The sequence below is a fragment of the Triticum dicoccoides genome, chromosome 7B (genome assembly GCF_002162155.2).
Source record: "Triticum dicoccoides isolate Atlit2015 ecotype Zavitan chromosome 7B, WEW_v2.0, whole genome shotgun sequence".
NCBI lineage: Eukaryota > Viridiplantae > Streptophyta > Magnoliopsida > Poales > Poaceae > Triticum > Triticum dicoccoides.
This window is the reverse complement of record NC_041393.1, coordinates 540,192,355-540,219,065: the sequence shown is the minus strand read 5'-3', so window position 1 is coordinate 540,219,065 and position 26,711 is coordinate 540,192,355. Positions and strand designations below refer to the sequence as shown.

At 43.9% G+C, this 26,711-nt stretch overlaps 1 protein-coding gene across 1 annotated transcript; it reads left to right on the top strand.

The window, feature by feature from the left end:
* The first annotated feature begins 1,480 nt into the window (after positions 1 to 1,480).
* Positions 1,481 to 20,947, top strand: LOC119338075 (diacylglycerol kinase 5-like). Its single transcript, XM_037610370.1, has 13 exons — positions 1,481 to 1,666; positions 2,622 to 2,838; positions 2,904 to 3,026; positions 3,118 to 3,246; positions 3,622 to 3,707; positions 3,901 to 4,024; positions 18,786 to 18,834; positions 19,070 to 19,152; positions 19,282 to 19,349; positions 19,605 to 19,682; positions 19,909 to 19,993; positions 20,079 to 20,195; positions 20,358 to 20,947. Exons 2-13 carry the CDS (start codon positions 2,623 to 2,625, stop codon positions 20,688 to 20,690), a joined length of 1,491 nt encoding a protein of 496 aa, XP_037466267.1. The 5' UTR covers positions 1,481 to 1,666; position 2,622; the 3' UTR covers positions 20,691 to 20,947.
* The last annotated feature ends 5,764 nt before the right edge of the window (positions 20,948 to 26,711 follow it).

The following is a 26,711-nucleotide window of genomic DNA, read 5'->3' as shown; positions in this document are numbered from 1 at the left end:
TCTTGCGTGAGCGTAGGATTTTTTTTGAAATTGCATGCTACGTTCCCCAACAGTAGGATGCTGTGAGAAGCATATTCCTCTGGCACATTTGGAAACCTTGCAACGACTTGGTGTTCAACTCCAGGTCGTGCACTGTGGAGGCCTTACTTTATCGCGTGGTTACGGACAACAACCCGTGGAACTACTGGTTTCTGTTGAAATATATTGTTTGGCTCTTTTCATCGGTTTAGACTTTAGGAGCAACTGATTGGAGCATGAATTCAATATGGTATCAAAGCCAAAAGGATTTGAGTTCAAGACTCTAGCATCGCAGTAGTAAAAAAAGATTATGCTGCCTACATCAATCCCATGTCTAAGGACTAAAATAGTCTAAATGTGAGGGGTGTATTGACATATATTTCCTGCCTGTCTCCATCAGTTCAGATTTTTTGAGCAGTTGGTTGAAGTATGAATTCAATAATTTCGTAGGGATCAGGCTAAGGAGGGACATTTGCGGCCTTGCGGAGTTGTGTTATATTGTCTGTCTAACATGTGGCCTATCCCCCTCCCTTTATGTAACTCTCAACTGTACTGTGTATTCGACGACTCACCATGCTTTCGAGGTAATACAACAAGTGGTGGGGACGTGGCTGCCCCCTACGACTCAAAGAAAATCTTCAAACTTGTTAGGTGAGGTTTGGCCGTGAGGTAAGAGTTAGCCACCTGATTTTGATTGCAATCTAACTATCAAAGAAGCAATGGCTATCTCATAGAGGAAGCAATCATAGTCTACAGCATGGTGTGGCAACACGCATGGGATGGGTGGAGTAGACATGGAGGAGAGGGATGGGTACCACAACGTTGGATGTGACCCTCAACACGAGCTTGTGCTGATTGTGAGCATGAAATGTGACCCTCTACATAAGTGGCACCTAATCCTCGCATCGTCCCTCTAGGGCGACTCCGTGGACTAGGATTACACCGGCCGCCCCCATACCCCTCCATGCCTCTCTTGTCACGCCGCCGACTATTCTGTGATGGTGACAAGGCCTCTCCCACCTCCTCCTCCCCCCTCTCCATCCCCACGTTTCATTCTCTGGCTTCTTCCACAACCAAGGCGATGTGCTCCCGCGCGAATTTGGCTGCTAAAGCACTTGTGGGGGTCTGGCTTGTGCGTTGGGCGACGTTGTTGGTGCCTTGAGGCCATAGATCCCCGCCAGGACATGGGTCTGCTAGCATCGTGCACCATCGACTTCGACCAAGAGGGTCGGGTCGTGGCCATGTCTGGCATGCTCCGCGTTGGCCTGGTGCGCCGACCCCTCACTGGCATCCACATATATGCATTTCTTTTTTTCCCTTGTGTGCCATGTTGCATTGTATTCTTTGTTAGGTGTGCTAGGAATCACCCTATATTTGGTTTGGCTTTATTTATATTTTGACTGGACATATTTCTTCTTTGTGTATTTTTGGAGCAAGGAAACAGTGCACATGCTGGCCCAAAACGATTGAGAAAGAGCGGGTGAATCCAGAACGGGAGCGCCTCCGATCCTCCCTCTTCATCGCTCCCCCACCATACCACTCGTCCTGCTCCAATTCATTCCCCTCCAAATCGGAGCATCGGATCAACCACACACGCCCTAGATCTCGGCCGCGCGGAGTCCGTACACGGCGCACCTCGGGATCTCAGGTACGCAATCAAACGGCGGACGCGGTGCGCGCTAAATTACTCTTATCTAGACATCATGATTCGAGAATTCCCTGTTTAGCGAGCACCTTGGTGATCAGAATACCTTCTGTATAGCCGTTTCGTGAATGATTTCGCGGTGATGCATGCATGCATCCGTCCTCTTGAGAAAAATTGGTTATTATTTTTGTTCTTGAGGTCCGAGCGCGTTAATTACACATGTTAATCAGGTAAACCAACAAGTTGCAACCTAGTTTTGGCTTCTTCCATATACACAGGTTAAGGCTGTATTTTTATTGATTTAGGACCGATCGTACAAAAACCAACGTTAAATACAGTATATTCTAGCAACAATCAGAATTGCATATTTTCATTTTGAAGCACCGATTGTTATCTGTATGTTAGATGGTTTATCTTCATTTGCAATGTTGTGACAAGATTATTGCATATCTTGCTGCATATTATTTATACTTTTCCTAAGAAAAAGGGTGGAATGTCCCCCTCTTATGATTTTTTAATTATTGTATATGATATTTAGGATTATAATCTTACATGATACTTGAAGATTAGGAAGATGGAAGACCAAAATGCTCCAGATCTCTCACACTCATGTTTCTTATATGAATATAGATCTGCTGGATTGCTAATTCTTACATAATATTAGATCTAGTGGATTGCTAATTCTTACATAATATTGAAATTTCCTATTCTATTGGAGGAACTAAAAAACATAAATCTCATTATTGTGGATAATTTAAGGCCTTACCTAGGTTTTTATTTCATGGTTAACTCAATTCCCCTTTTCATTATGCCCTTGGGGTTTTATTTACCCTTCTCGACGTCAATATGTTTGATTTGTTGTTTGCGTGATGCTAAATACAACAAATATCATTATACATTGACATTGTAGTTTGCTGAGTTAAACTAAATCATTAAAATGTGTGCACCTAATCTGCAGGATGGAAGAGGAGATAGAAACCCCTAGAGATCCGAAGCCATGTGGGCCTTTGGAGGAGTACCGCATTCCAGATTACGTCTTGAGACCAGATGCCCAACAAGTACTTGTTGATCATGCTCCACAGTGTCCTGTATTAGTGTTCATCAATTCTAAATCTGGCGGTCAACTTGGAAGTAGTTTGATCAAAACATACCGTGAACTTCTGAATGAAGCCCAGGTACTTATTCTGTCTTTGGATTTTGAATTTGGAATTGTTGTCAGAGCCACTGAGTTCTTTTTCAGGTTATTGATCTCTCAGAAGAGGCTCCGGATAAGGTTTTGCAGCGTTTATATGTGAATGTTGAAAGGCTCAAGATGGAAGGAGACATTCTTGCCGTTCAAATTTGGAGGACTATGAGATTAATTGTAAGTGATACCATCTTCAAGTTATATTATGCGAAGATGATGCCTTTCTTGGCTTTCCATTTCATGCTCTTGACTGAATAGATTTGGATAGGTTGCAGGTGGCGATGGTACAGCGAGTTGGTTGCTTGGGGTCGTCAGTGATCTTAAGCTTTCCCACCCACCTCCAATTGCCACCGTACCTCTGGGAACTGGAAACAACCTTCCATTTTCATTTGGATGGGTAGGTGATCAACTAGTGTGTACAGTATGCGTGTAAAACAAATTCCATTCATTTTTTATGCCTCAAGTTTGCTCCAACCATTAAAAGCCAAATCATGTTTCTTTATTCTCCATGGTTAAAGGTAGCAGAGAAGTGGTGATTCAGCTGAAGTCTGTGCCAATGCATGAACTAGTACTGTGCATGGCGTGAAGCCGTTATGTTTTAATGTTTTATTTGGTTTAAACTTTAAACTGCGGTACATGTAGAAGTTCTTTAATGTCTGTTGGTTTCTTGCAGCTTGGATGCCAATGCTATTGGCTGACAAATTTAGCTCTTTCTTTCACACTTCCTATATGTAGGGAAGTATTATTATTCATCCTGAATTCTACATCGCAGGGAAAGAAGAATCCTTCTACAGACCAAGAGGCTGTAAAATTATTCCTTGGGCTTGTGAAGCATGCAAAAGAGATTAAAATTGATAGGTGCCGCCTTAATATTTTCTTATTCAAATTATTTGATGCATGTAAGGCTTGCTCGAAAGATTTAAAAAATGGTTACCTTGTCAACATTAACAACAATGTATATGCTTCAGTGCTAATTTTATCTCCTCATGCTTCATATGTGTATTTCATGCATGCGCAAGGTACTAATCTGAAGCCCACTTTAATGTTTCAGCTGGCATCTAATTTTGAGGATGCGAGCTCCAAAAGAAGGTCCGTGTGAACCAATTGCTCCCTTAGAGTTGCCTCATTCACTTCATGCGTTCCACCGTGTGTCAAGTGGTGATTCCCACGATGTGGTAAGCATGTATTTATGCAAGTAATGACGTCACACGTTTGGGCGTGGGTCAAGTAATTATGTCACAAGATTTATGCACATTCTTGTGATTTAGCACACTTTTGGTCTAAAACCACAGTGAAAATAAAGTTATCTCACCATCACTTCATGTAATTCAAGGATCGTTGCCCAACACGGAAGGAAACATATGCAATACCATATATGAAGGGAACAACCCACACAACATCCCGAGACAACATCTCTTCACTGCAAGAGAATCTCCGAACTGTAGGAGCAATATCAACACACCGAGACAACATCTCTTCACTGCAAGAGAATCTCTATATCTGAACTGTAGTAGCAATATAGACACACCAAGACACCAAATTTTTACGTGGAAAACACCCAAGTTGGGGTATAAACCCAGGCCCGGTCCTGAGATTTTGGGTGCCCGGGGCCAAACTAGAACAGGGGCCCTTTAATATAAACATCAAAATAATCAATATATGCCTATATACAATGTTATCAGTAAACATTTAAAATGCATCGAAAACAATATCCATGTTAAGTAATTTATAAATGTTATCAAGAGACATACTTGATCTAAATTCTAGCGGTCACAGTGATTGGTGAGCGCGGTGTAGTTTCCTCCTGGCGACTCGGCCTCTCGATGTGGCCACGCGGAGGCGATGATGGGGGCATCATCATCCAAGACGCACGAGAGATCAAAATATTGGTCATAGAAGATCAAGCGTTTGCCGCTAGAGGTAGCACATGATATCAAGCCAAATTGCGGCTACCATCTTATGAGCCAAATTACACTTGCGATGTTGCAGTTTGGTATGGTAAAACCGATAGCAAAGAAATTTCTATGAATTAAAATGCATAATCAGCAAGATAAGAAATAGAATGGGCCTATATGAACATATGAAGGTCAAAATTTAATATATAAAATATGCATCACTAAATAATGTTAATACAACAGTGAGCCGACAATTTATAACATGGAATCAATTTGAAAAATATATATGAATAAATATTGATTCAAAGTAGGGAGGACAAGAGTACCGAGAGTGTCGTCCCTGTTCGCTATTCCCTAGTATCGATTTTTAGGATCAATTAATAGTTTTTTAGACAATGATCAATTGATAGCATTTTTTAAAGGGAAGGATCAATTGATACCTAATTCCATCTTCTAGAAAGGAATGGCTTTACTGAACTAGTGTGCCATCTGCCCCAGCCTGACCCATCACCATCTTTTTTTTGAGGAATGACCCACCACCATCTTATTCTTTTTGGAACTGACCCACGACCATAGTAAAGTAAGAAAAAGGCCCAAGGCCCAGTCTACTCATGGGAAGAAATAACGTTTCAGTCTTCTCCGTGGAAATGCTGAATAGCTTCTCGACCTTCAATGGCGCCTCCAGGAGTGGTTGCCGATTGTAGTACAGGTGCTCACACATAATAAACTATAGTACGAAGCCATCCAAATCTTCTTTCTTTATTATCATAGATGAGATATAACAAGTTCTTCTCTAGGTAGCACTATAGACTCTCATACATCAAGATTTCTATATCTTGGATGACAACAAGATTTGTGATTGCAAGAGCTAGTTGTTGGAACAATCTCACTGAACATGGTGGAACCGCAGCTTGAAGGAGACAAGGTGGTGGATCTGAACTTCAAAACTTTAGAGTGAGACCCCTTCGCTCGATGGCAAGTTTTTTCCTTCAATTTTCCTCTCCTTCCCTTTATCTGTTGATTTTCTCTTCTCTTCTCCAATGGAGGCTAACGTGAAATTTGTCACTTGTTATTGGTTGTTGGATGGGAGGCCCCTTTCCCTTGTGTAAAGTCAAATGTCTTTAGGTCATTAACCCTAATCGGTAGTGGGCACTTGCACAACTTTGGCCTACCTAAAGGCTTCAAAGGTTCATCTCCTCACAACCCACATGAGGACATGTCAACAAATCCCCCCTCTGACCCATGAGGTGGGCTCGTCATGACATTTATCTTGCAACATGCTTGTAGCTTCTCACTTGGCAATATCCTAGTCATCATATCCGAACCATTCTTATCGGTAAGGATCTTTCAAGTTGTAGCAACTTGGAATTCATGATATCTCAAATCCAATTATACAATGTGATAGCTTGAATTCTTGGCAAGGTGAATAATACTTTGACTGTTGCAAACACATCATACTTCTCTTGCTTCATGCTTATCTCCCGCAAAAAGTTCTTTATCCACAACATTTCCTTGCATGCATCAGCCAAAACTATGTACTCAACTTCTATGGTCGACGTCAAAACACATTTTTGCAATCTTGATTTTCATGACACTGCCCCTTGCATAAGTCATCAGGTATCGTGAGGTTGACTTCCTATGGTCAATGTCACCATCATAATCTGCATGTGTATAGCAATGCAATACATGATCACCACTTTCAAATCATAAACATGATTTTGAAGTTCACTTGAGATACCTAGAACATTTCATTGCATTCCAACAGGATTTGCCTGAATTTTTCATGAACCGATTAACAACTCCAAATGCATAGGCGATATCAGGCCTAGTGCACACCACACCATGGCATACATCAAACTGCCCAAAACACATTGGTATGGTACTAAACTTATTTCTTCTTTCTCCTTCTTCCTTGTAAGACATTGTTTAGCAGCCAGTTGGTGATGACCTTCGAACAGAGAGTTAGAAGATGTTGCATCCTTGTTGAAAATTTTAAGTACCTTCTCAATGTATCTTTCCAGTGGGAGCCAAAACAACTTGTTTGATCTATCACGGGAGATTTTCATGTCAAGCATTTGCTTAGCTGGTCCCAAATCCTTCATGACAAATGATTTACTCAATGACTTCTTGAGGAGAGCAATCATCTTTGTACCATTCCAAACAATCAACATACCATCAAAATAAAGCAAGAGAATAATGAAATCACCCTCGGCATACCTCTTCATAAGGACACAATGATCAGGTTGTGCTTTATGTAACCAAGCCCAGTCATAATAGAATCAAACTTCTTGTACCACTGCCGAGGAGCTTGCTTCAAACCATACAAACTATTTTCAATTTGCAAACTAAGTGCTCCTTGCCTAAAACCATGAATTCCTTTAGGTTCTCCATATATATCTCCTCTAGATCATCATGTAGGAATGCTTTCTTCACATCAAGTTGCTCAATTTCCTATCTGTGGTGACCACCGGAGCATCGTAATCAATACCCTTTTTCTGTTTAAAACCTTTCAGGATCAATCTAGCCTTGTACCTTGGATGTGAGGTGTCTTTCCCTTCGGCAAACTCACCAACTCAAAGGTGCCATTCTCATACAGGGATTTCATATCATCCTTCATGGCTTCCAACTATTCATTCTTATACTCACCAGGCATTGCCTTCTCATAGCATGAGGACTCACGTGCATCACTCAACACATATTGATGTGGTGGATACTTGATGGAAGGTAATATACCTCTTCTGCTTCTTTGTTGTTGCACCTGTGTTGAATCAGGTGGACCATCATTGGCATCATCATTATAAGGCTTCTCGAGTTTCCTAATATTTTCAATTGTTTCATCTTTGACAAACAACACATTTGGCTTCTCACAATCTTCCTATTGGTTGGATCACACAATCTATGACCAAACTCTTCATTTGGTCGGCTGAGTTAGATGCACTGCTTTGTCTTGCTATCAACCTTCGACCCCTCGTCCATTTGAACATGCACTGCAGCCAAAAACCTTCAAGTTCTTGTATGGCACCTCTTTCCCTGACCAAACTCTCTGAGTAATATCACGTGCAACATGAAGTGAGGGAGATAGATAAAACATACACATTGTTCATTAATGCTTCAACCTGAATGGATTACGTAAATTAGCATGAGAGAGTATTGTTGTGACCATCTCTTTGATTGACCTGTTCATTATCTCTGCAAGTCCATTGAGCTAAGGTGTCTTTGGTGAACTCTTCTCTAGCCTGATGCCATACTACTCTTCTCTAGCCTGATGCCATACTTTCTGCGATACCTCTCAAAAGGACCTTCACATTCACCACCATTGTATTATCTCACACACTTCTTTTAACTTTCACATGGAGCACCTTGAAGGCTTCGAGCAAATGCTGCTTGTTTTCCATCACATATACAAAAACTTTTCTGGAATGGTCATCAATGGAAGTCACAAATTATAATGCTCCATGAAGGGATTATTTCAGTCATAGAGCAAACATGAGTGTGCATAATATCAAGAGCATTATCCGCATAGTTTGGCGGGAGTTTACGAAATGTAACCCTTGTTGAGGCACGCGGAACGCTATGCTAGCACAAAATAAAAATTTCTACCGCGCAACCAAGATCATAGTGCCGGGGATAGATCAGGGATCAGGTTTTACTATTAGACACACAGTCATGGTAGCGAAAGTACAATTGGTGGTGCATGTGTCTGATCAATCTAGTCACCTCCTCGTGTAGCCGATCTATCATGAATAGTTCCTCCCGGATCCCTTGAATAACTCCTTGCAGTTCCCGTGAACGGTTCGTCCAAGCACCACATATGTGATGCCTCCAAGGTATCCACACATACGAGGAGTAGCATCGGGCGGCTACTGCTCGGTCCGGTCACGTGACATATGGGCGTGGGAAGTGGCGGCAGCGGTGGCTGTGGTGGGAGAAAAAAGATCAACCCTAAAAGGTGTGCCCACTCCCCTTTATATAGATCCCGACGTGGGCTGAACACTTGAAGCTCACTAGGAGTCCACACCCAATTTCCACTCAGATCCAATCCGAATGGCTCCCGCTCCTTAAGTGTGCGGCCCTATAGGTTCACCTACACATGGACACCACCCGAGTCGATAGTTGGTAGTGGCTCCTAGCAGAACATGCCAACTCCCATGTGTGCATAAAGTTGGTTCATGAACCTCGACAATATGTCATATGCAACATTCCTTTTGCCTCACAATATATGTTGTTGAGCAGAGCTCAAGGCGAGTACTTGTCACCATTGTGGTAGCTCGACCTCTCCTCGAAACCGTGATACAGATTCCTGAACCGGGTTAACACTTAACCCAAGTCACATGGCCATGCTTTCTGAATCTGATCAATTGAGAGGCCCCGGAGAATATCTCTCCGTATCGGAGGGGTAAATCCCATCTTGGTCAACCATGTCTCGTTGCATATCTCACGACTCACCCAAAAGCTACCTTTATAACTACTTAGTTGCGGAGTAGCGTTTGATAGACCCTAAGTGAGTCGATCCTCATCCTGAGAACATGTGAGGTCCTCAAGTCAAATTATGCTAATGTATGGCCATGCAAACTAAAGCCCAAATAGTAGCCCATCCACCCATTCTAACCATCAGTTTAGAGGCAGGAGGCCTACAAGTTTGATATTTCTTTAAGTCTGTGTGTTTATCTGATCCAAAATCTATCTCCCAATTCGCTAATCGCTAGGGTTTCTTGCCGCCGCTCAATGGCTCGCTGCACCCCCAATCCCGCTCGCCAACAGCCAGGCGCTGCTCCCGTTCGCCGGTGCCGCCGACGCTAGGAGACTACTAAGGCAAAGACGCAAGTTGCTTCCATGTAATTAACTGCTCTGTTGATTCAGCCATCTAGCCATGTCATTGATTCCATCGAGTATACAAGCATGATCTAAGGCTTGAAAGGTACGTTGGCGTACACTATACTAGTACCTGGTTCAGTCTGTTTTATGGATTACTACCTAGCAGCCTATTAGTCAAGCATGTAAGACGATATGTTAATTTTTACCGATTAGAAGTTTCTTTAAAAACCCAATAAACATTGCTGCTTATTGATATCCTTCTATTTTATAATTAAAGTTATTAGTTGTATGTTTGATCTATCTTCGATACAATATTTACGAGCTAAGCTTTAGATTCTATTTGTAAAAATAATTGTTTAAGGAAGTCATTTATAACTCGTCACGGGCTGTGAAAATTTAAATTTCCGACTCGCCCCCCTATGTCTAATTCCTGGCTCCGCCCCTGATCTCATTGCGTCTCATAGTGGGTCTCATTGCGTCTCATAGTGGGTTTGTCCGCTCGGTGATCTCCATCCCCGAGTCCATACTATCGGGTTGGCATCTCTATGCCCATGACTTGTGAAACATAGTCATCAACCGAATCGTATACTAGTCAAAGGGTGTGTGTCCGCATAACCTTATCGAATATGGACCATTAAAAAAACATCATATAATATATAGTCTCACAAACAAGTCACATATTTATTGATACATATCAGTGATATTGTTCAAGGAAAATATAAATAACTCATGAATACATAAGTAAATAATCATCATTAGATTGCCTTTAGGGCATGTCTCCAACAACCCTATGTTGATACAATCAAACTTGCCCACAGATAATGGATTCTACTTTATATCCGGAACATGTCTCATGTCATCGAGCACCAACCTGCAACCTGTGTTGACGAATGGTGGACGAACCACTATTTCCCATCCTCACTTGGCTAGTAATGCCACTAGTGTAGGATTTGAATTACTCTTTGTGTGATGTAATGTGAAAGGCCGCACCTGAATCCACAACTCATTGCATCTTCACGGACAACATTATGAAATTCTTCATCTTCAATAACTAAATAGTCCTTATCTTGTGCAATCATGGTCGAGTTATTCTTAGCTTTTTGCTTGATTTTGTTTGCATGTTTACCCTCTGCAAGCTCTTTTTTGTATTTCTTGCAACCACTCTTGTGTTCCCAGATTACCCCAATGAAAGGAAGTAAACTCTTTTCTGTATCTTGACTTTGATCTCCCTGGATTAACCCATGCCTTGCTGAAATCGTGCATGACTGCGTTCACGGTTCTCCTTATTCCCATGGGTTTTAGCCAAATACGCATCAGCAGAAGAGGCGTCATTCTCACCCTTTTCCTTCCTTTTGTCTTCTTCATTCAACATACTATTCTTCACCATTTCCAATACCAGCTTACCATCCGGAGCTGAATTGCCAAGTGACATGATGAGGGTGTTCCAACTATCAGGCATGGAACTCAACAACAATAATGATTGCGCCTCGTCCTCAAAGTTGATCTTCATGGTCGAGAGTTGATTTATATGGCATTGGAAGACATTCAAGTGCTCAATCACATTGCTGCCATCTCGGCACTCAATCTTTGCAAGTATTTTGACTACCGAGGCCGCCATGGATTCTTCTTCTCATACATGTATTCCAACTTCTGCCACATCTCATACCTATTTGTTTGATTTACAACATGGTGGAATATATTACGATTGATGTACAAACGAATCATATATACCACTTATCGGTTCAACACTCTCCATTCTTCTTCCATGACACTGGTAGGTATATTATCTTTCACAACTGGCTCATATAGATCCTTCCAGCAAAGAATGTCTTACATCATGGGCTTCCAGCAAAGGATGTCTTACATCATGGGCTTCCATGGACATTGTGAGCAGCAACTCCAACAACAACCAAGCAACCGGGATAAGCAAACCTCCTGGGAAATGTTGGAAATATTAGCACTTTTCCGACTAATCTAATCCACGAGTAAACAGTAAGCATGTAAATACGGTATGCATATCATACCGCTACCTAAGCATGTGAGCACGTACAGTACATAGAACCGAAACATCTATGAACAACATATATATGGCTAGCACATGAACGAGCAAATAGGGGATGAACGAGTCATACCCTCCGGTTGGCCAGGCCAACGCGGCGGCGGTAGCAGCAGCCTCGGCATCAGCCAAGGCCTTCTTCTTGGCGACTTCGTCGTCAGCCATGGAGTCGATGTAGAGGAAGTAGTGGAAGCAGAGGCGGATGAAGACAGGGACGGATCGGGAGCAGTCGCGTCGAGACGCTCCCCAAAAACCTTATTGCTGTTCTCCCGGGCAGGATCTTAAACGACAGGGTTCCGGAGACACCTGCTCTCCCGACCAACCGTGCACGCGGTCGTCGGGATGAGATCGCTAGAAGCAGCACAGCGAGAGGAACAGTAGATGACGGTTAGGGTTGTACGAGAGGGAGTGAGTGAACTGAGTTAGGGTTCACTTCACTGGCCAACGCCTTCTTATATAGGCCGTCAGGTAGATGGGCCTGGGCCAGGCCCACGACCGAGTCCGCGAACAGCCCACGGTCCAACATCTCGGACAGTGGCATTTTCGTAAGCGACTCAGTAATTAATTAACAATTAATTAACCATTCCTGAGCGGCAAAAATAAGCTTCGGCTCGGCTCATTCCAGCAACCCGCGGCGCGTGCGCGCGTGCACGCGCGCGCGTCATGACGAGGCGAGGCGAGGCGGGCGGCGGAGGAGGAGGAGCGCGCGTGTACAGCTCCTATTCTCAAGCTCCCAATAGCAAGTGGTAGAGCAGCCCTTATAAAGAGGTCTCACTCTTCTTACTGTAGCAGTATGGGACTAAACTTCCCACACTTCCCACCACTTGCCGTACACATGCATGGGCCTTAGAGATTAACTAGGGATTATTGTCTTATATGGGCCTAAGCCCATCCATAATCCATCAATCCCCCACCAGATCTCGAGGCACATAAGTTTGTCAACTGTTCCAAACAATGTTTGATATACCAGAATTTTCAGTGGAGACTGTTAAGTTGAACTTCCACCTAGAGCAATAGGATTAGACTTCTTCACAACTGAACAATGGACTATGCCTTGAATTGTCAGTTTGGCGTGTAGAAGTTTCGCCTATTGTCGCTGATACGTGGCTGCCGAAGGCTAAACCCCACGGGTGGAGCTTATTAGTCATACTCCATACCTTCTCATGAGCTTCCTAGAGATCGCCCAATCTCATAGACTGTGACCAGCAGTCGGGCTCACATAGGTGTGTTCCTCCAAAGAATGCTCTGTAGGTTAACATCTTGCTTACATAAGCTTTGGAACGCAAAGTCAGCCTACCTTACAGAATTGAGAGTATTATTGCATCTCCAACGGAGTGGGTTAATTAAGGATACTCTCCTCCAATTGACCGCTGGATTGTTTTCCCAGGTCCTAATTCACGGGATATCCGATCACATAGGTTGGGTTACCCCCATGGCAACTTACGTGGATCTCATACCCATCTCCCTCGATGCATTTTCTATCACAATCTGTGATAGCCCTTTCGCAAAAGGGTTTGCCAGATTCTTAGCCGTTTGGATATAATCCAACGCTATTACTCCGGAGTTTCTTGATTTTCTGACAGATTTCAATCTTCTTCTTATGTGCTTTGTGGATTTCATGTTGTCCTCTGAACTCTTAGCCTTGGCAATCACCGTTTGATTGTCACAGTTCATAAGGACAACCGACACTGGTTTGTCAACCATCGGCAAATCCATCAAAAGCTCTCGAAGCCATTCTGCTTCGACGCATGATGTGTCTAATGCTGTGAGTTCTGCTTCCATAGTCGATCTGGTTAAGATCGTCTGCTTGCAAGACTTCCAGGAAACAGCACCACCACCAAGTGTGAAGACATGTCCACTTGTGGCTTTCATCTCATCAGCATCAGATACCCAATTTGAATCACTATACCCCTCAAGTACCGTCGGGTACCCAGAATAGTGAATCCCATAGTTCGTAGTACCTTGCAAGTAACACATCACTTGCTCAACAATATGCCAATGCACATCTCCCGGATTGGAAACAAACCGGCTCAGTTTGCACACAGCAAATGAGATGTCAGGACGAGTAGCACATGCTAGGTACATCAGTGAACCAACCACTTGAGAATATCTCAATTGATCTATAGCCGTGCCTTCGAACTTTCGAATCCGCACGCTAGGATCATATGGTGTTGCAGAAGGTTTGCAGTCCGTATATCCAAAACGGCTCAAAATCTTCTCAACATAGTGGGATTGCAAAAGTGTAATTCCACCCTCGGTATTTCTCAGTAGCTTGATGTTCAAGATAACATCAGCCACGCCCAGGTCTTTCATCTCAAAGTTATGAGATAGAAAAGCCTTGACCTCCTCAATTACTTTGAGGTGGGTCCCAAATATCAGTATGTCATCAACATACAGACACAGTATAACTCCTTCGCCCCCACCATAGCGATAGTATACACATTTGTCAGCTTCGTTGACAACAAAGCAAGCAGATGTCAAAGTTGTATTAAACTTCTCATGCCATTGCTTAGGCGCTTGTATCAGGCCATACAAAGATTTCACTAACTTACACACCTTTCTTTCCTGACCATTTACCACAAAGCCATCTGGCTGTTGCATGTAAATTTCCTCGTCTAGCTCTCCGTTAAGGAAAGCCGTCTTAACGTCCATCTGATGAATGAGAAGACCATGCGAGGCAGCCAAAGCGAGTAACACTCGAATGGTTGTCAGCCTAGCTACAGGTGAGTAAGTATCGAAGAAATCCTCTTCTTCCTTTTGGGTATAACCCTTGGACACAAGCCTAGCCTTGTACTTCTCAACAGTACCATCGGGCCTAAGTTTCCTCTTGAACACCCACTTACATCCCAATGGTTGGCAACCATAAGGATGATCAGTGATCTCCCATGTCCCATTAGCCATGATGGAATCCATCTCGCTACGGACCGCGGTCTTCCAGTAGTCAGCATCCTAAGATGCATAAGCTTCTGAAATGGAACTGGGAGTGTCATCATCCACGAGGTACACGAGGAAATCATCACCAAAAGACTTTGCAGTCCTTTGTCTCTTGCTCCTAACAGGAGCTTCCTCGTCATCCTCTGATGAACTTTCATCACTTTTGTGTTCATAATATTCCATCGGAATGGCAGGTTCAGGAGTCTCATCGGATTCCAGTCTAGAACCGCTTTGCATATCTCTCATGGGGAAAATATCCTCAAAGAATGTAGCATCCTTAGACTCTATAATTGTACCGACCTTCTGGTCAGGTACCTCAGATTTCACTACTAGAAATCTATAGCCAACGTTATTCTTAGCGTAGCCCAAATTAACGCAGTCCACGGTCTTTGGTCCAAGCTTACGCTTTTTGGGGATCGGCACATTGACTTTCGCCAAACAGCTCCAAGTGCGCAAGTAAGAGAGTGTAGTTCTTTTCTTTTTCCATTGCTCATAGGGAGTAGTCTCATTATCCTTCGCGGGAACTTTATTCAGGACATGACATGATGTCAATACAGCCTCCCCCCACCATGCCTTGGATAAACCCGATGTATCTAACATGGCGTTAGCCAAATCTGTTAGAGTACGGTTTTTTTGTTCGGCAACCCCGTTTGACTGGGCTGAATAGGGAGGCGTCCTCTCATGAATAATACCATGTTCCGCACAGAATAAATCAAACTCACTAGAAAAGTACTCTCCACCACGATCAAACCGGACTCGTTTTATTTTCTTCTCAAGTTGGTTCTCAACTTCAGCCTTATAGATTTTAAAGTAGTGTAGAGCCTCATCCTTTGTATTTAACAAATACACATAACAGAACCTAGTGGGATCATCAATCAAAGTCATGAAGTATTTCTTTCCACCTTTAGTCAACACACCATTCATCTCACAGAGATCTGAATGTATGAGCTCTAGTGGTGCCAGGTGTCTCTCCTTCGCAGGCTTGTGAGGCTTACGAGGTTGCTTTGCTTGCACACACGCATGGCACTTAGAGCCTTTGGCTAAAGTGAAACTTGGGATTAGATTCATCTTAGCTAGCCGCGTCATACAACCGAAATTTATGTGACAAAGACGTGAATGCCAAGCCTCACATTCGTTCACATTAGAATGAATTTGATTCACAACTTTATTACAGAAATCCTCCAGGGAAAGGCGGAACAAACCACCACAATCATATCCTTTTCCAACAAATAGTCCATACCGAGATACGACTACTTTGTTAGACTCAAATACTAACTTAAACCCTTCTTTACATAGAAGGGAGCCACTAACGAGATTCTTCTTGATAGCGGGGACATGCTGCATGTTCTTCAGTTGCACGATCTTTCCCGAAGTAAACTTTAGATCTACCGTGCCAACACCATGAACAGAAGCATGCGAGCCGTTCCCCATCAGGACGGAACAATCTCGTGTGACCTGGTAAGAAGAAAACAAAGACACATCAGCACACACATGAATATCGGCCCCAGTGTCAACCCACCAATTGGTGGACTGACAAACTGAAAGTACGGTAAACAAATTACCATACCCTGATGCCGCATCATTGTTGCTCAGAGTCACATTGACAGACTTTGCGTCCTGTCCTGGCTTCTTATACTTGTTTGGGCACTTGTTTGCCCAATGTTCCTCTGAACCACAAGTGAAGCAGCCATCTTTCTTCTTATCTTTCTTCTTACCCTTCTTCTTGAAGGTAGTATTCTGCTGGACAGAGTTCTTTCCCTTGAACTTGTGGGAGTTCTTCTGCACCACATTGGTGCTAGAAGAACCCTCTGCCCCTTTCACGTGTGAGTCCTTTGCTCTCGAGTTCTGCTCAACACTCAGATGACCAATGACATCCTCAACAGAGAATTCACGTCTCAAGTACTTGAGAGAAGTAGCAAAGTTCCTCCATCTAGGAGGGAGTTTTGCAATAATGCAACCCGCGACAAACTTGTCCGGTAACTCACACTTCAAGAGCTCCAGCTCCTTAGAGATGCATTGTATCTCATGGGCCTGGTCCAATACAGAACGGTTATCAACCATTTTGTAATCATGGAACTGCTCCATAGCATACAACTCGCTTCCAGCATTGGCTGCGTCGAACTTAGCTTCGAGCACATCCCACAAATTCTTGGCAACGCGCATATGGAGATATGCGTCGACTAGCTTGTCTCCGATCACAGTAAGAATGGCTCCAGCAAAGATGGTGGTTGCCTCCCTAAACACATTCTCTTGTTCAGGAGCAATCGTTACCGTGGGAGACACACCGCCAACCCAGAACACGTTCATTGCTGTGAGCCACAAGGTAGTCCTCGTCTGCCAACGCTTAAAATGCGTTCCAGTAAACGTTTCCGGTTTCAGAGTGGCGGCGAAGCCATGAGTCAAAAAGTGCCTAAAATAAGGTTTTTGGATTGTTGGAAATATTAGCACTTTTCCGACTAATCTAATCCACGAGTAAACAATAAGCATGGCAAATACGGTATGCATCTCATACCGATACCTAAGCATGTGAGCACGTACAGTACATAGAACCGAAACATCTATGAACAGCATATATACGGCTAGCACATGAACGAGCAAATAGGGGATGAACGAGTCATACCCTTCGGTTGGCCAGGCCAACGCGGCGGCGGTAGCAGCAGCCTCGACATCAGCCAAGGCCTTCTTCTTGGCGACTTCGTCGTCAGCCATGGAGTCGATGTAGAGGAAGTAGTGGAAGCAGAGGCGGATGAAGACAGGAACGGGTCGGGAGCAGTCGCGTCGAGACGCTCCCCAAAAACCTTATTGCCGTTCTCTCAGGCAGGATCTCGAACGACAGGGTTCCGAAAGCACTTGCTCTCCCGACCAACCGTGCACGCGGTCGTCGGGATGGGATCACCGGAAGCAGCACAGCGAGAGGAACAGTAGATGACGGCTAGGGTTGTACGAGAGGGAGTGAGTGAACTGAGTTAGGGTTCACTTCACTGGCCAGCGCCTTCTTATATAGGCCGTCGGGTAGATGGGCCTGGGCCAGGCCCACGACCGAGTCCGCGAACAGCCCACGGTCCAACATCTCGGACAGTGGCACTTTCGTAAGCGGCTCGTTAATTAATTAAAAATTAATTAACCAATCCTGAGCGGCAAAAATAAGCTTCGGCTCGGCTCATTCCCGCAACCCGCGGCGCGCGCGCGCGTCGTGACGAGGCGGGCGGAGGAGGAGGAGGAGCGCGAGTGTACAGCTCCTATTCCCAAGCTCCTAATAGCAAGTGGTAGAGCAGCCCTTATAAAGAGGTCTCACTCTTCTTACTGTAGCAGTATGGGACTAAACTTCCCACACTTCCCACCACTTGCCGTACACATGCATGGGCCTTAGAGATTAACTAGGGATTATTGTCTTATATGGGCCTAAGCCCATCCATAATCCATCAGGAAACGTATCTCTGATAGCACTTTGTTGTGAATAATCTCTGCACCACTTAATGTACTAACTCAAGGGTCGTTGCTCAGCACGGAAGGAAACATATGCAACAACCTATATGGAGGAAGCAACCCACACAAGAAATAATCATTGTCCAAGTCAAGAGAACCTCTGAACTGCAATAGCAATATCAACACACCGAGACACCAGATATTTACACAGAAAACCCCAAGTTGGGGTAAAAATCACGAGCCGAAGCCACCCTAATCTTCTAGGCTCTCTCGAGATTTCTCTATCCTGGATGACAATAAGATTTGTGGCTGCAAGAGCTAGGGATTGGAAGAATCTAACCAACATATTGGAACGACAGCTTGAAGAATATAAACCTTTGGGGATGAGATACCTTTGCTCGATGGCAAGCTTATTTCTTTAATCTTCCTCTCCTTCCTTTATCTCTTGGCTTTCTCTTCTCTTCCCCAATGGGGGCTAACCTGAAATTTGTTGCTTGTGTTGGTGGCTTCTGTATGGGAGGCTAGACATCCTGCTTTCCCCTTGTTCAAAGTCTAAAAATGTCCTTAGGTCACAACACTAATTGATAGTGGGCTCTTGCAAAACTTTGGACTGACTAGAGTCTTCAAATGGTCATCTCCTCACATCTCACATAAGGAGGATCCCAACACGCATGTCGAGAAAAAATATATCTTTGTGCAAGTATTTCTTATGGTATTATGTTTCTTGATAAATACGTTCCATCAAAGTAAGACAACTGGTTACCAAATCTAATTCAAAGTTTCCATTTTTGTTTTTCCTTGTTTCTCCAGGAAGGTTACCACACATTCCGCGGAGGATTTTGGAATTACTTTAGTATGGGTAAGGGTTTCTCTATGTATCTACCTAATTTATTGCCAACATGAACCACGTACCGTACGCTTTCTACCTGTTTAACTGTTTATGAATGAACTTTATGTATGTACCCTACAGTGTCTAACTGTTTAATTCCATAGCAGATTAAAAATCTCAAGTTCCTTTCATGAACCCTCAAGCATATATTGCTGTGAAAAACCTGGGTTGTCAGACATGATGATCATGTTTTTGCATGTTGCAGGGATGGATGCAGAAATATCTTATGCATTTCATACTGAAAGGAAGAGAAATCCAGATAAATTCAAAAATCAGCTGACAAATCAGGTTTCTTTTTTTGTATTCTTCAGGAGACAATCTCCTTACCATCCCGTGTTGTCGATTAGACAAATGACCAGATAGTGCTTTTCAAGTTATGCCGAGCCTTGTGAATTGTTAATGCAATCATCCATACAGGGACAATATGCTAAGCTTGGACTTAAACAAGGATGGTTTTGCGCTTCTCTAAGTCATCCGTCTTCGAGGTAGTTTGTTGATTGGATCCAACCCCTAATTTTATATGAAAAACAGAACAGAGAACTCCAAGAGCCCTGCCAATAAAGTGCAAGGGGAGTGTACTTTACAAGCCACATTTCAAGGCTAATTTATTTATTTGTAATTCAGATCAAGTCTTCAGCTTATTTCTTGACTATTTTAGGTTACAAAAGGTTATACATTACATATTTGTGAAGTTGGTATCTTCATCTCCTTTGTTGATAAGCTGGAATGCTTTGTTCCAGGAATATTCCTCACTTTGCAAAGGTGAAGGTCATGAAAAAGCCTGGTGGCCACTGGGAAGAACTACAAATTCATCACAGGTGAACTTTGATGTCTTCCAGTTCACTACAGTGCATTTTATTCTATTCTTGTATACTGTAATTTAAGCATACATGCTTACAAATATGATGGAATTTTTTGGTCACTCTGTTCTTCTGTTCTGTCTTACAACATACTCTTTGTGGTCTACTTATATCATGACATCATTTCTGTAACATTCTTGGGTAGTAGATGGAGTTGTAATCTGTGCTACTTTATCTCTTGCAGCATTCGATCAATCGTCTGTGTGAACCTACCTAGTTTTTCCGGAGGTTTGAATCCATGGGGCGATCCTGGCGCAAGGAGAATAAATGTGAGTTCCCATGCGCCATGCCCCATCAATTTTTGTTTGAGCTGCATGTTGATATGATTCACATGTTTTCCGTGGCAATGTGCAGACGGAGTTCACACTGCCTTACGTCGATGATGGCCTTATTGAGGTTGTCGGGTTCCGTGATGCTTGGCACGGGCTGGTTCTGTTGGCTCCTAATGGGCACGGCCATCGCCTTGCACAGGTATGAAGTGTTTCTTTCGTCCCTCCCGTCCTGTTGGCATCTCACAACTGAATATTGGACAAGATTGCTTGCTACAGTGCATTAATGTGTTTTTGCAACTTCCTGCATCAAAACTCTCTTTTTCCCACCCTGCAATCTCATGCTGGCATCTTGCAAAACCAGGCTCACAGGATCCGCTTCGAGTTCCACAAAGGCGTGGTGGACCACACCTTCATGAGGGTCGATGGGGAACCTTGGAAGCAGCCCCTCCCAAAGGACGATGACACTATTGTCGTCGAGATCTCACACCAAGGCCAGGTGACCATGCTAGCAAACGAGCCCTGCAAGTCAATGAGCTTCAGTGACCCGTTGTCGGCACACGGCCACAACGACCACAGTAACGAACACAAGAACGACGTGGATGACGAGGACGAGTGGGAGGATGGCAGGAGGAAGTTTGGGGCCGCGGAAACCTTCAAGCTCCCTGATGAGATTGACATTGCTCATCTCAGCTGAGCTGCATATCCATTCTTATGACAAACATCATATCTTGTCGGTTCACAATATTTGTCCAGTAAAGTGATATCACTATATGCAAATAGCTTCATGCAAAACCCTGTATAGCTGGAGTTTAGTGAACCAAGCGCGGGAGCTATTTTTATTTATTAATGCAACTTTGTATAGATTCAGAATCTTGATAGAAATGTGCAACTTATTCCTTACAAAACTGTACTCTTTTTCTATAGGTCCGTTGCCTCGTTATTAATTTAGAGGGCAGATGTTGGAGTGAGGCTTTTTGGCTCTTGGCTCCATGGAGCCCGGTATTTTCAAAAATATTTTGAAGTTCCATTTTTTTTTAAAATAAGCACGCAAGTACTTGTAGATGTATACTTTATGGGTGTAAATTTTCATAATGAAGTATTTTCTTTGTGAGTTGTATAAACATCATGTATTTTTATAGTGAATAGCACATTGAAACTGCCAAATGGAGGCCTAGTTCCATGGAGGCCTTAATTTGATAGCTTCAAAATTAAAACTTTTAGTTTTTCTGAAAAAATTACACATATACCTAGAGGCATAATGTACATGTGTATAAATTTTCAGGTCAAAATATCTTAAAATGAGAGGTACAAAAAAATATCTAAAGCTTTTTAGTCATCCTCAAAGTCCATGATTCTTTTTGTGCAGCTCACAATTCAAGGTGTTTCATCCTGATATTTTATACACATCACATTACATCCTTGTATAAATATGTATTATTTCAGAATATTTTGAAACTAAAAAGTCTTGCAACAATGCAGCTGAACATTAGGACAAGAGAAAGACCTTATGATCCATATTGTGCAAGAAGTAGTTGTTGCCATACAGTTAGGATGCACATGAAGCTAAATACGAATGAAAGCTCTCCTATGGACTAATGGGGGTGCATCTAACTTGCCTGCTCATGTAGATCTAGAGCTCATTTGAGGAGGCTCATCATTGGAATATACAAGTCAAGTTCTGTAATATGAAGTTCCCCAGTAATATGTATGAAATCATGTACTCTCGATAATGAAACGCAATGAAGTGGTGTTACTTTGAAGCACTCATGAAATTTTCTAGTATGAGCACTTAATGTTACTTTGAAGCACTTTACATGTATACTCTAAAAAGGATACTGGTGTTGCGAAAGTACATTTCTACACCCGAGCTCATATGCTCCTGATGTGAACAGTAAAATAAATAAAATAGAAAAACATTTCAAAAAATTCTGAAATTTTTTGTGGCATACTTTAAGAAATATGTGTTGTGCATGCAAAATTTCATCACAAAATCTCATTGGTGGAAGTTGTGGCAAAAAAAATCAGAGCTCCAAAATGCGTTTGAAAGTAAAAAAAATCAAAGCATCGATTTTGTTTTTTTACCATGCCTCCCACCAATTTCATTTTGTGATGAAATGTGATGAAATTTTGCATGCACAACAAACATTTCTTAAAATATGCCACAAAAAAATTCAGAATTTTTTGAAACCTTTTTCTATTTTATTCATTTTACTGTTCACGCCAGGAGCATATGAGCTCAGGTGTAGAAACACCGCGTCCACTGGTGTTGCTCCTTCTCTCACACACACTTTTTGGTGCTTCCTTGACACATCTTTTATTATTATTTGGACTATTTTCCTAATTTTTTTGGATCTCTTGTTTTTTAAGGTAGAAGCAACACCTTCCAATAATGATCATTCCTCAACTTTATCTAAATGCAAACATTGCTCTTGCTATGAACATGAAAGAATCTCTCTATATGATGCCTCTGGCAGTGTACTTGGATAGCAATGATCTAGCCTAACAATGTCTATAATGAAAAATGGAAAAGTCATAAAAACACAGTGCCAGCTATAATGATCATGCAAAGCATATGATAATGACAACATATCTCTATCATGTAACATAAATGGTAGTGCATGGCAATTTACTCTGAATGACTATGAAAATGCCATAAGTAGTTAATTAAGTATGGTGGCTGTATTGAGGACATGATTGAGTCTATGTGTAAGAGAACAAGTGGAATCCCCCCCCCCCCACAGGGTTTGGATGTACTAGGGAATGATGCACCATGCCTCAATGTGAGAGTGAGCAATGCTCACTACCAAAGAGGCTAGCAATAAAGGTTTCATGTAGTTCAAGCATAAAGCTCAAAGACTCGCATTAATCATGAAGGACTCATCAACCAAGTAGTGGCTCACGACATTACTAGAGCATAGTACAACAAGCCAAGTATCCCATGGGGTTTGATTGGTAGGTTCAAGAGCATCGTTCGCACCCGGCCGCATCAATGACGCTAGTCTATAATGGTTGCATGCAAATAAAACTAATCAGTTTCAGCTTCTAATTAGAATCCCCAAATTTTTTATTAGGTGAAAGAAAGGAAAAGGTTCATTTTAAACAATGAGTACATTATCCTATCTTTAAGTAGCAATAGCTACTTTGCATACAAATCCTTAGTGATAAGAATGACCTAAAACCAAAGCCTAAAAAACACAACTATTGAAATAGACTCTCCTTCGGTGTTTCCATCAATTTAATTACCATCCTAAGCATGCAAGACTTAATTTCTAGTGCTAAAACAAAGATAATATCATCAAGATATATCATTGAAACAAATGCCACGCAAATCTTTTAACTTCTAACAAATATAAGTGAAGCGCATAAAAGTTATAGCCGCATATCACCAATTTTGTTACTCCAACAGATAAAAATGAAGCACAAAGAGTAAAATAGCAATGCCAAGCACAAAATCTCCATAAAGATGCAAATGAACAGGGGTGGTGATTACATTTATTCAAAATCAAAAAAAGAACACTCCAAGATTATGCATACAAAGCAAAACTAGATAAGGGACCATACAATAGTTGTTGAAATTATAAAAAGGACCACCGCAAAAATAAAGAAATTATAAAATGGACACTCCAAGATTATGCAAACAAAGCAACACATTAGCTGAACGCACGGATGCACCGTGTATGTATCTAGCCCACCTGAAAAAAAAACATTAGCTTTCTTTTTTGAGGGGGGCGGGTAGAAAAACATTAGTTGAACGACCGCACGGACGCATGGCGTACCCAGCCCACCTGAAATCTTTATCAATATCTATATCTATATCTGTATCTACTAAAAAATGAACAAATATTTATGTTCATCTGTCACGTAAATTCCCCTCAAAGTTATAAAATATTACCCACCGATGTCACCTGTAAATGACAAAGAAAAGTTCCGTTTGATGGAAAAAAATGCTTTGTTTCACGAGAGGGAGACCCCGTCTGGGCCAGCCCACAAGCAATGAAAAAATATAAATATTTTTGGTGCAATAATTAGGAATCTAACTCGCAACCAACACCTTCAGAGGCATATTACAAGTCAGTGAAGCCTATGCATATTTGTGACTATTATGCCGCGCAAAAGTTTAAGAATTAACTGCAGGGGCAGATCAAATATTATTTGACTTTTTTCAAAAGACTTCTTGAAATTCAGAATAATTATTTTTAATTTCGAACAAATTTTAACAAACTTGTTTAAAAAAATGTGAACAATGTTTCAGTTGTGCATAACTTTGAACTACAGAAACTTGTTTTGCATTTGTGAACAAGTTTTAAAAAAATGGGAACATTTTTAATTCCTGAACAAAAGTTTGAAAACGGGAACACTTCTTTGAATTTGTGGACAAAATTTGTAATCAAGAACATTTTAAATTCTTAACATTTTTTAAAAGTGAATAATTTTAAAAACATGTGAACTTTTTCATATTCCCGTACATTTTTTAGTTTGTGAACAAAAATTTGAAAACATGAACATTTTTAAAAAATTATTATGTAAAAAATGTCATTTTTGAAAATTCCAAAAACTTTTAAAAAAGACAAACATTTTTTAAATTTTGAATAAAACTTGAAATTTCCAAACATTTTTTGAATTTATGAACAAAAAGGGCCGGCCTATTTTAGATCGCTTGGTGTGCTCTCTGTGTGTTTGGTCAACTCGCATAGAGAGCGTCATATAGGATTTTCCGCCCTCGAACCCATCTCATTATTCTAAGAAATAGCGAACCCGTCTAATACCTTCCGATTCCCTTCACCACACCGTACCCCGTCGCCTCAGATGCCACTGCACCGCGAGGCTATGCTCGATGACATTCACGGGGCAGCTCTTGGGCAAGCCGACCGAGGTGCATGACATCAAGGAGAAGCTCACACGCTCAACTCCACCTATCCAAGGAGCACCATCACAACTCCGTGGCCACAGATGGGCTCCTAACAGTGTAACTGATCGGCGACGTAGCCATTTATTCAGGCGATGAACAGCTCACCTCCGCATGTTCGCCAGTGGTGCAACTCTCTCCTTGATCCTAGCCAACATCGTATTCGCAGTGTGTGGCGGCGAAGGCGATGTGGCAAAGACATACTTCAACACGTGAGCCCTTACGACCACACCTCATACCCTTTCTCTGGTGGCCGTTCACATTGCTGCCTTTCTCTATGGCCTCCTCACCGCTGCCAGCCGCCGTGTCGCCATCATCATTAGGCCACCCGCCGGTTGCATCTTTTTCCATGGTTGTAACTAGGGGTGCGGGACGGCGTCCCGCAAAATCCCACAAAAACAGCCAGCTAGCACACAACTAGTACAAATTGATGTGACGTAGTTTAATTTTTCTATAACTGACTTTTTTAGCTTTGAATAGGGAAGCGGGCCGGATTCGGGCCCCGCCCTGCACCCCTACTTGTAACCTATGGACAATAGGAGCAATCCCATTGTTGTCATAGAGCCTCAAAATCCTTTGCCTCGCTTTGCCGTCCAAACATGAAACCTTGCTATTTGATTAAGCTCAACGAATGTTATTCAAGAGTTTCGGGAAAAGATTCAATTCGATGGCTCCCGCGTGCGCTGGCTCTGGCGACGCCCCCGTTGCCTCGGCGGTGCCGCCGCCGCCGCCACCCTCGCCCCCGGCCTCGCCCGCTGCCGGCGCGCCGGCTCCTCCCTCGCCTGCCCCCCGCCGTCGCCTCTGGCGGCTCCTTCGTGTGTCTCCTGGGCTGACCTCGCCGAGGCTGCCGATGTTGCCGCGGGCCACCCCGTCGCCTGCCGCGACCGCATCCCGCCTCGTCCTCCGGTCCGGTCTCCTCAGCCCGTCCCAGCCGGCGGCCCGACTCCCAGGGGTGGGAGTCCGGCCTCCCGTGGGACCGAGCGGCGCCACCGGGGGCCTCTGGGCGCGCAGCCGTCTCCTAGGGCAAAAGGGGACGCCTTGGGGTCCCGAGCCTCCCCTCGATGGCGGCGTGTTGGCGGCTGGGGCGTCGTCGGCCGCGCTGACCGCGGGGTGGCGCTCGTCTCCTGGCGGTCCTCTGCCCTGCCGATGCCCGCCTCTGTCCCGGCCGGCCCGTCGCCGGTGGCAGCGCTCGCGCTCTCGGGCGTCTTGGTCCGGAAAGCTCCCTTCCGCCCCTTCATCTCCGCCTTCGGGGCTGCTCCCTCCCTGTCTTCGTCCGGCCGGCGTGCCGTGCCATGGCCGCGCCGCCCCCTCGCGGCCCCGGCGGCGACTTCCGCGGCGGCGCCTGGGGAAACCCTCGTGCCCCGGCTGGTTGCCCCGGGCCGGACGTTTCGGGCCGCTTTGCTCCTGGGCCGGCTTGGGGTCCATCCTGGTGGGCCTCCCCTAGGGCTGCCGACCACTGGGCCCCCAGGTGGGATGCGGGCCGCCAGTCTCTGCGTGGGCCGGCAGCCCAGTCCCGCTGCGCCCAGTGCGGCCCAGTTGCGCCCCCTGGTGCGGCCTGGCCCGCCCCGGCGCGCGATTTGGCCTCCAGTAGGGTTTCCCCATGCCCCTCGTGCCCTGTCCGTCGCCCCCCACCCTGCCGCTCCGCCAGCCGCCTCCCTCGTCCTCTCCGGCCGTCGCCTCCCCTCGCCACCCCCTCCGCCGCCGGCCATGCCCCGGGAGTGGGGTGATGCCGACCCTCGCCCAAAGCGACGGGCGGACGACCGCCGGGACCCTCCGCGCTCTTCCCCCGACGGCCTCCGGCGGGAGGCT

Excerpts from the sequence above, each read along its gene's own strand:
- LOC119338075 (XM_037610370.1), top strand. The coding sequence starts at position 2,623 with ATGGAAGAGGAGATAGAAACCCCTAGAGATCCGAAGCCATGTGGGCCT. Across the intron at positions 3,708-3,900 it reads AAAGAGATTAAAATTGATAG|CTGGCATCTAATTTTGAGGA; the intron begins GTGCCGCCTTAA and ends TTAATGTTTCAG. Across the intron at positions 18,835-19,069 it reads TTGGAATTACTTTAGTATGG|GGATGGATGCAGAAATATCT; the intron begins GTAAGGGTTTCT and ends TGCATGTTGCAG.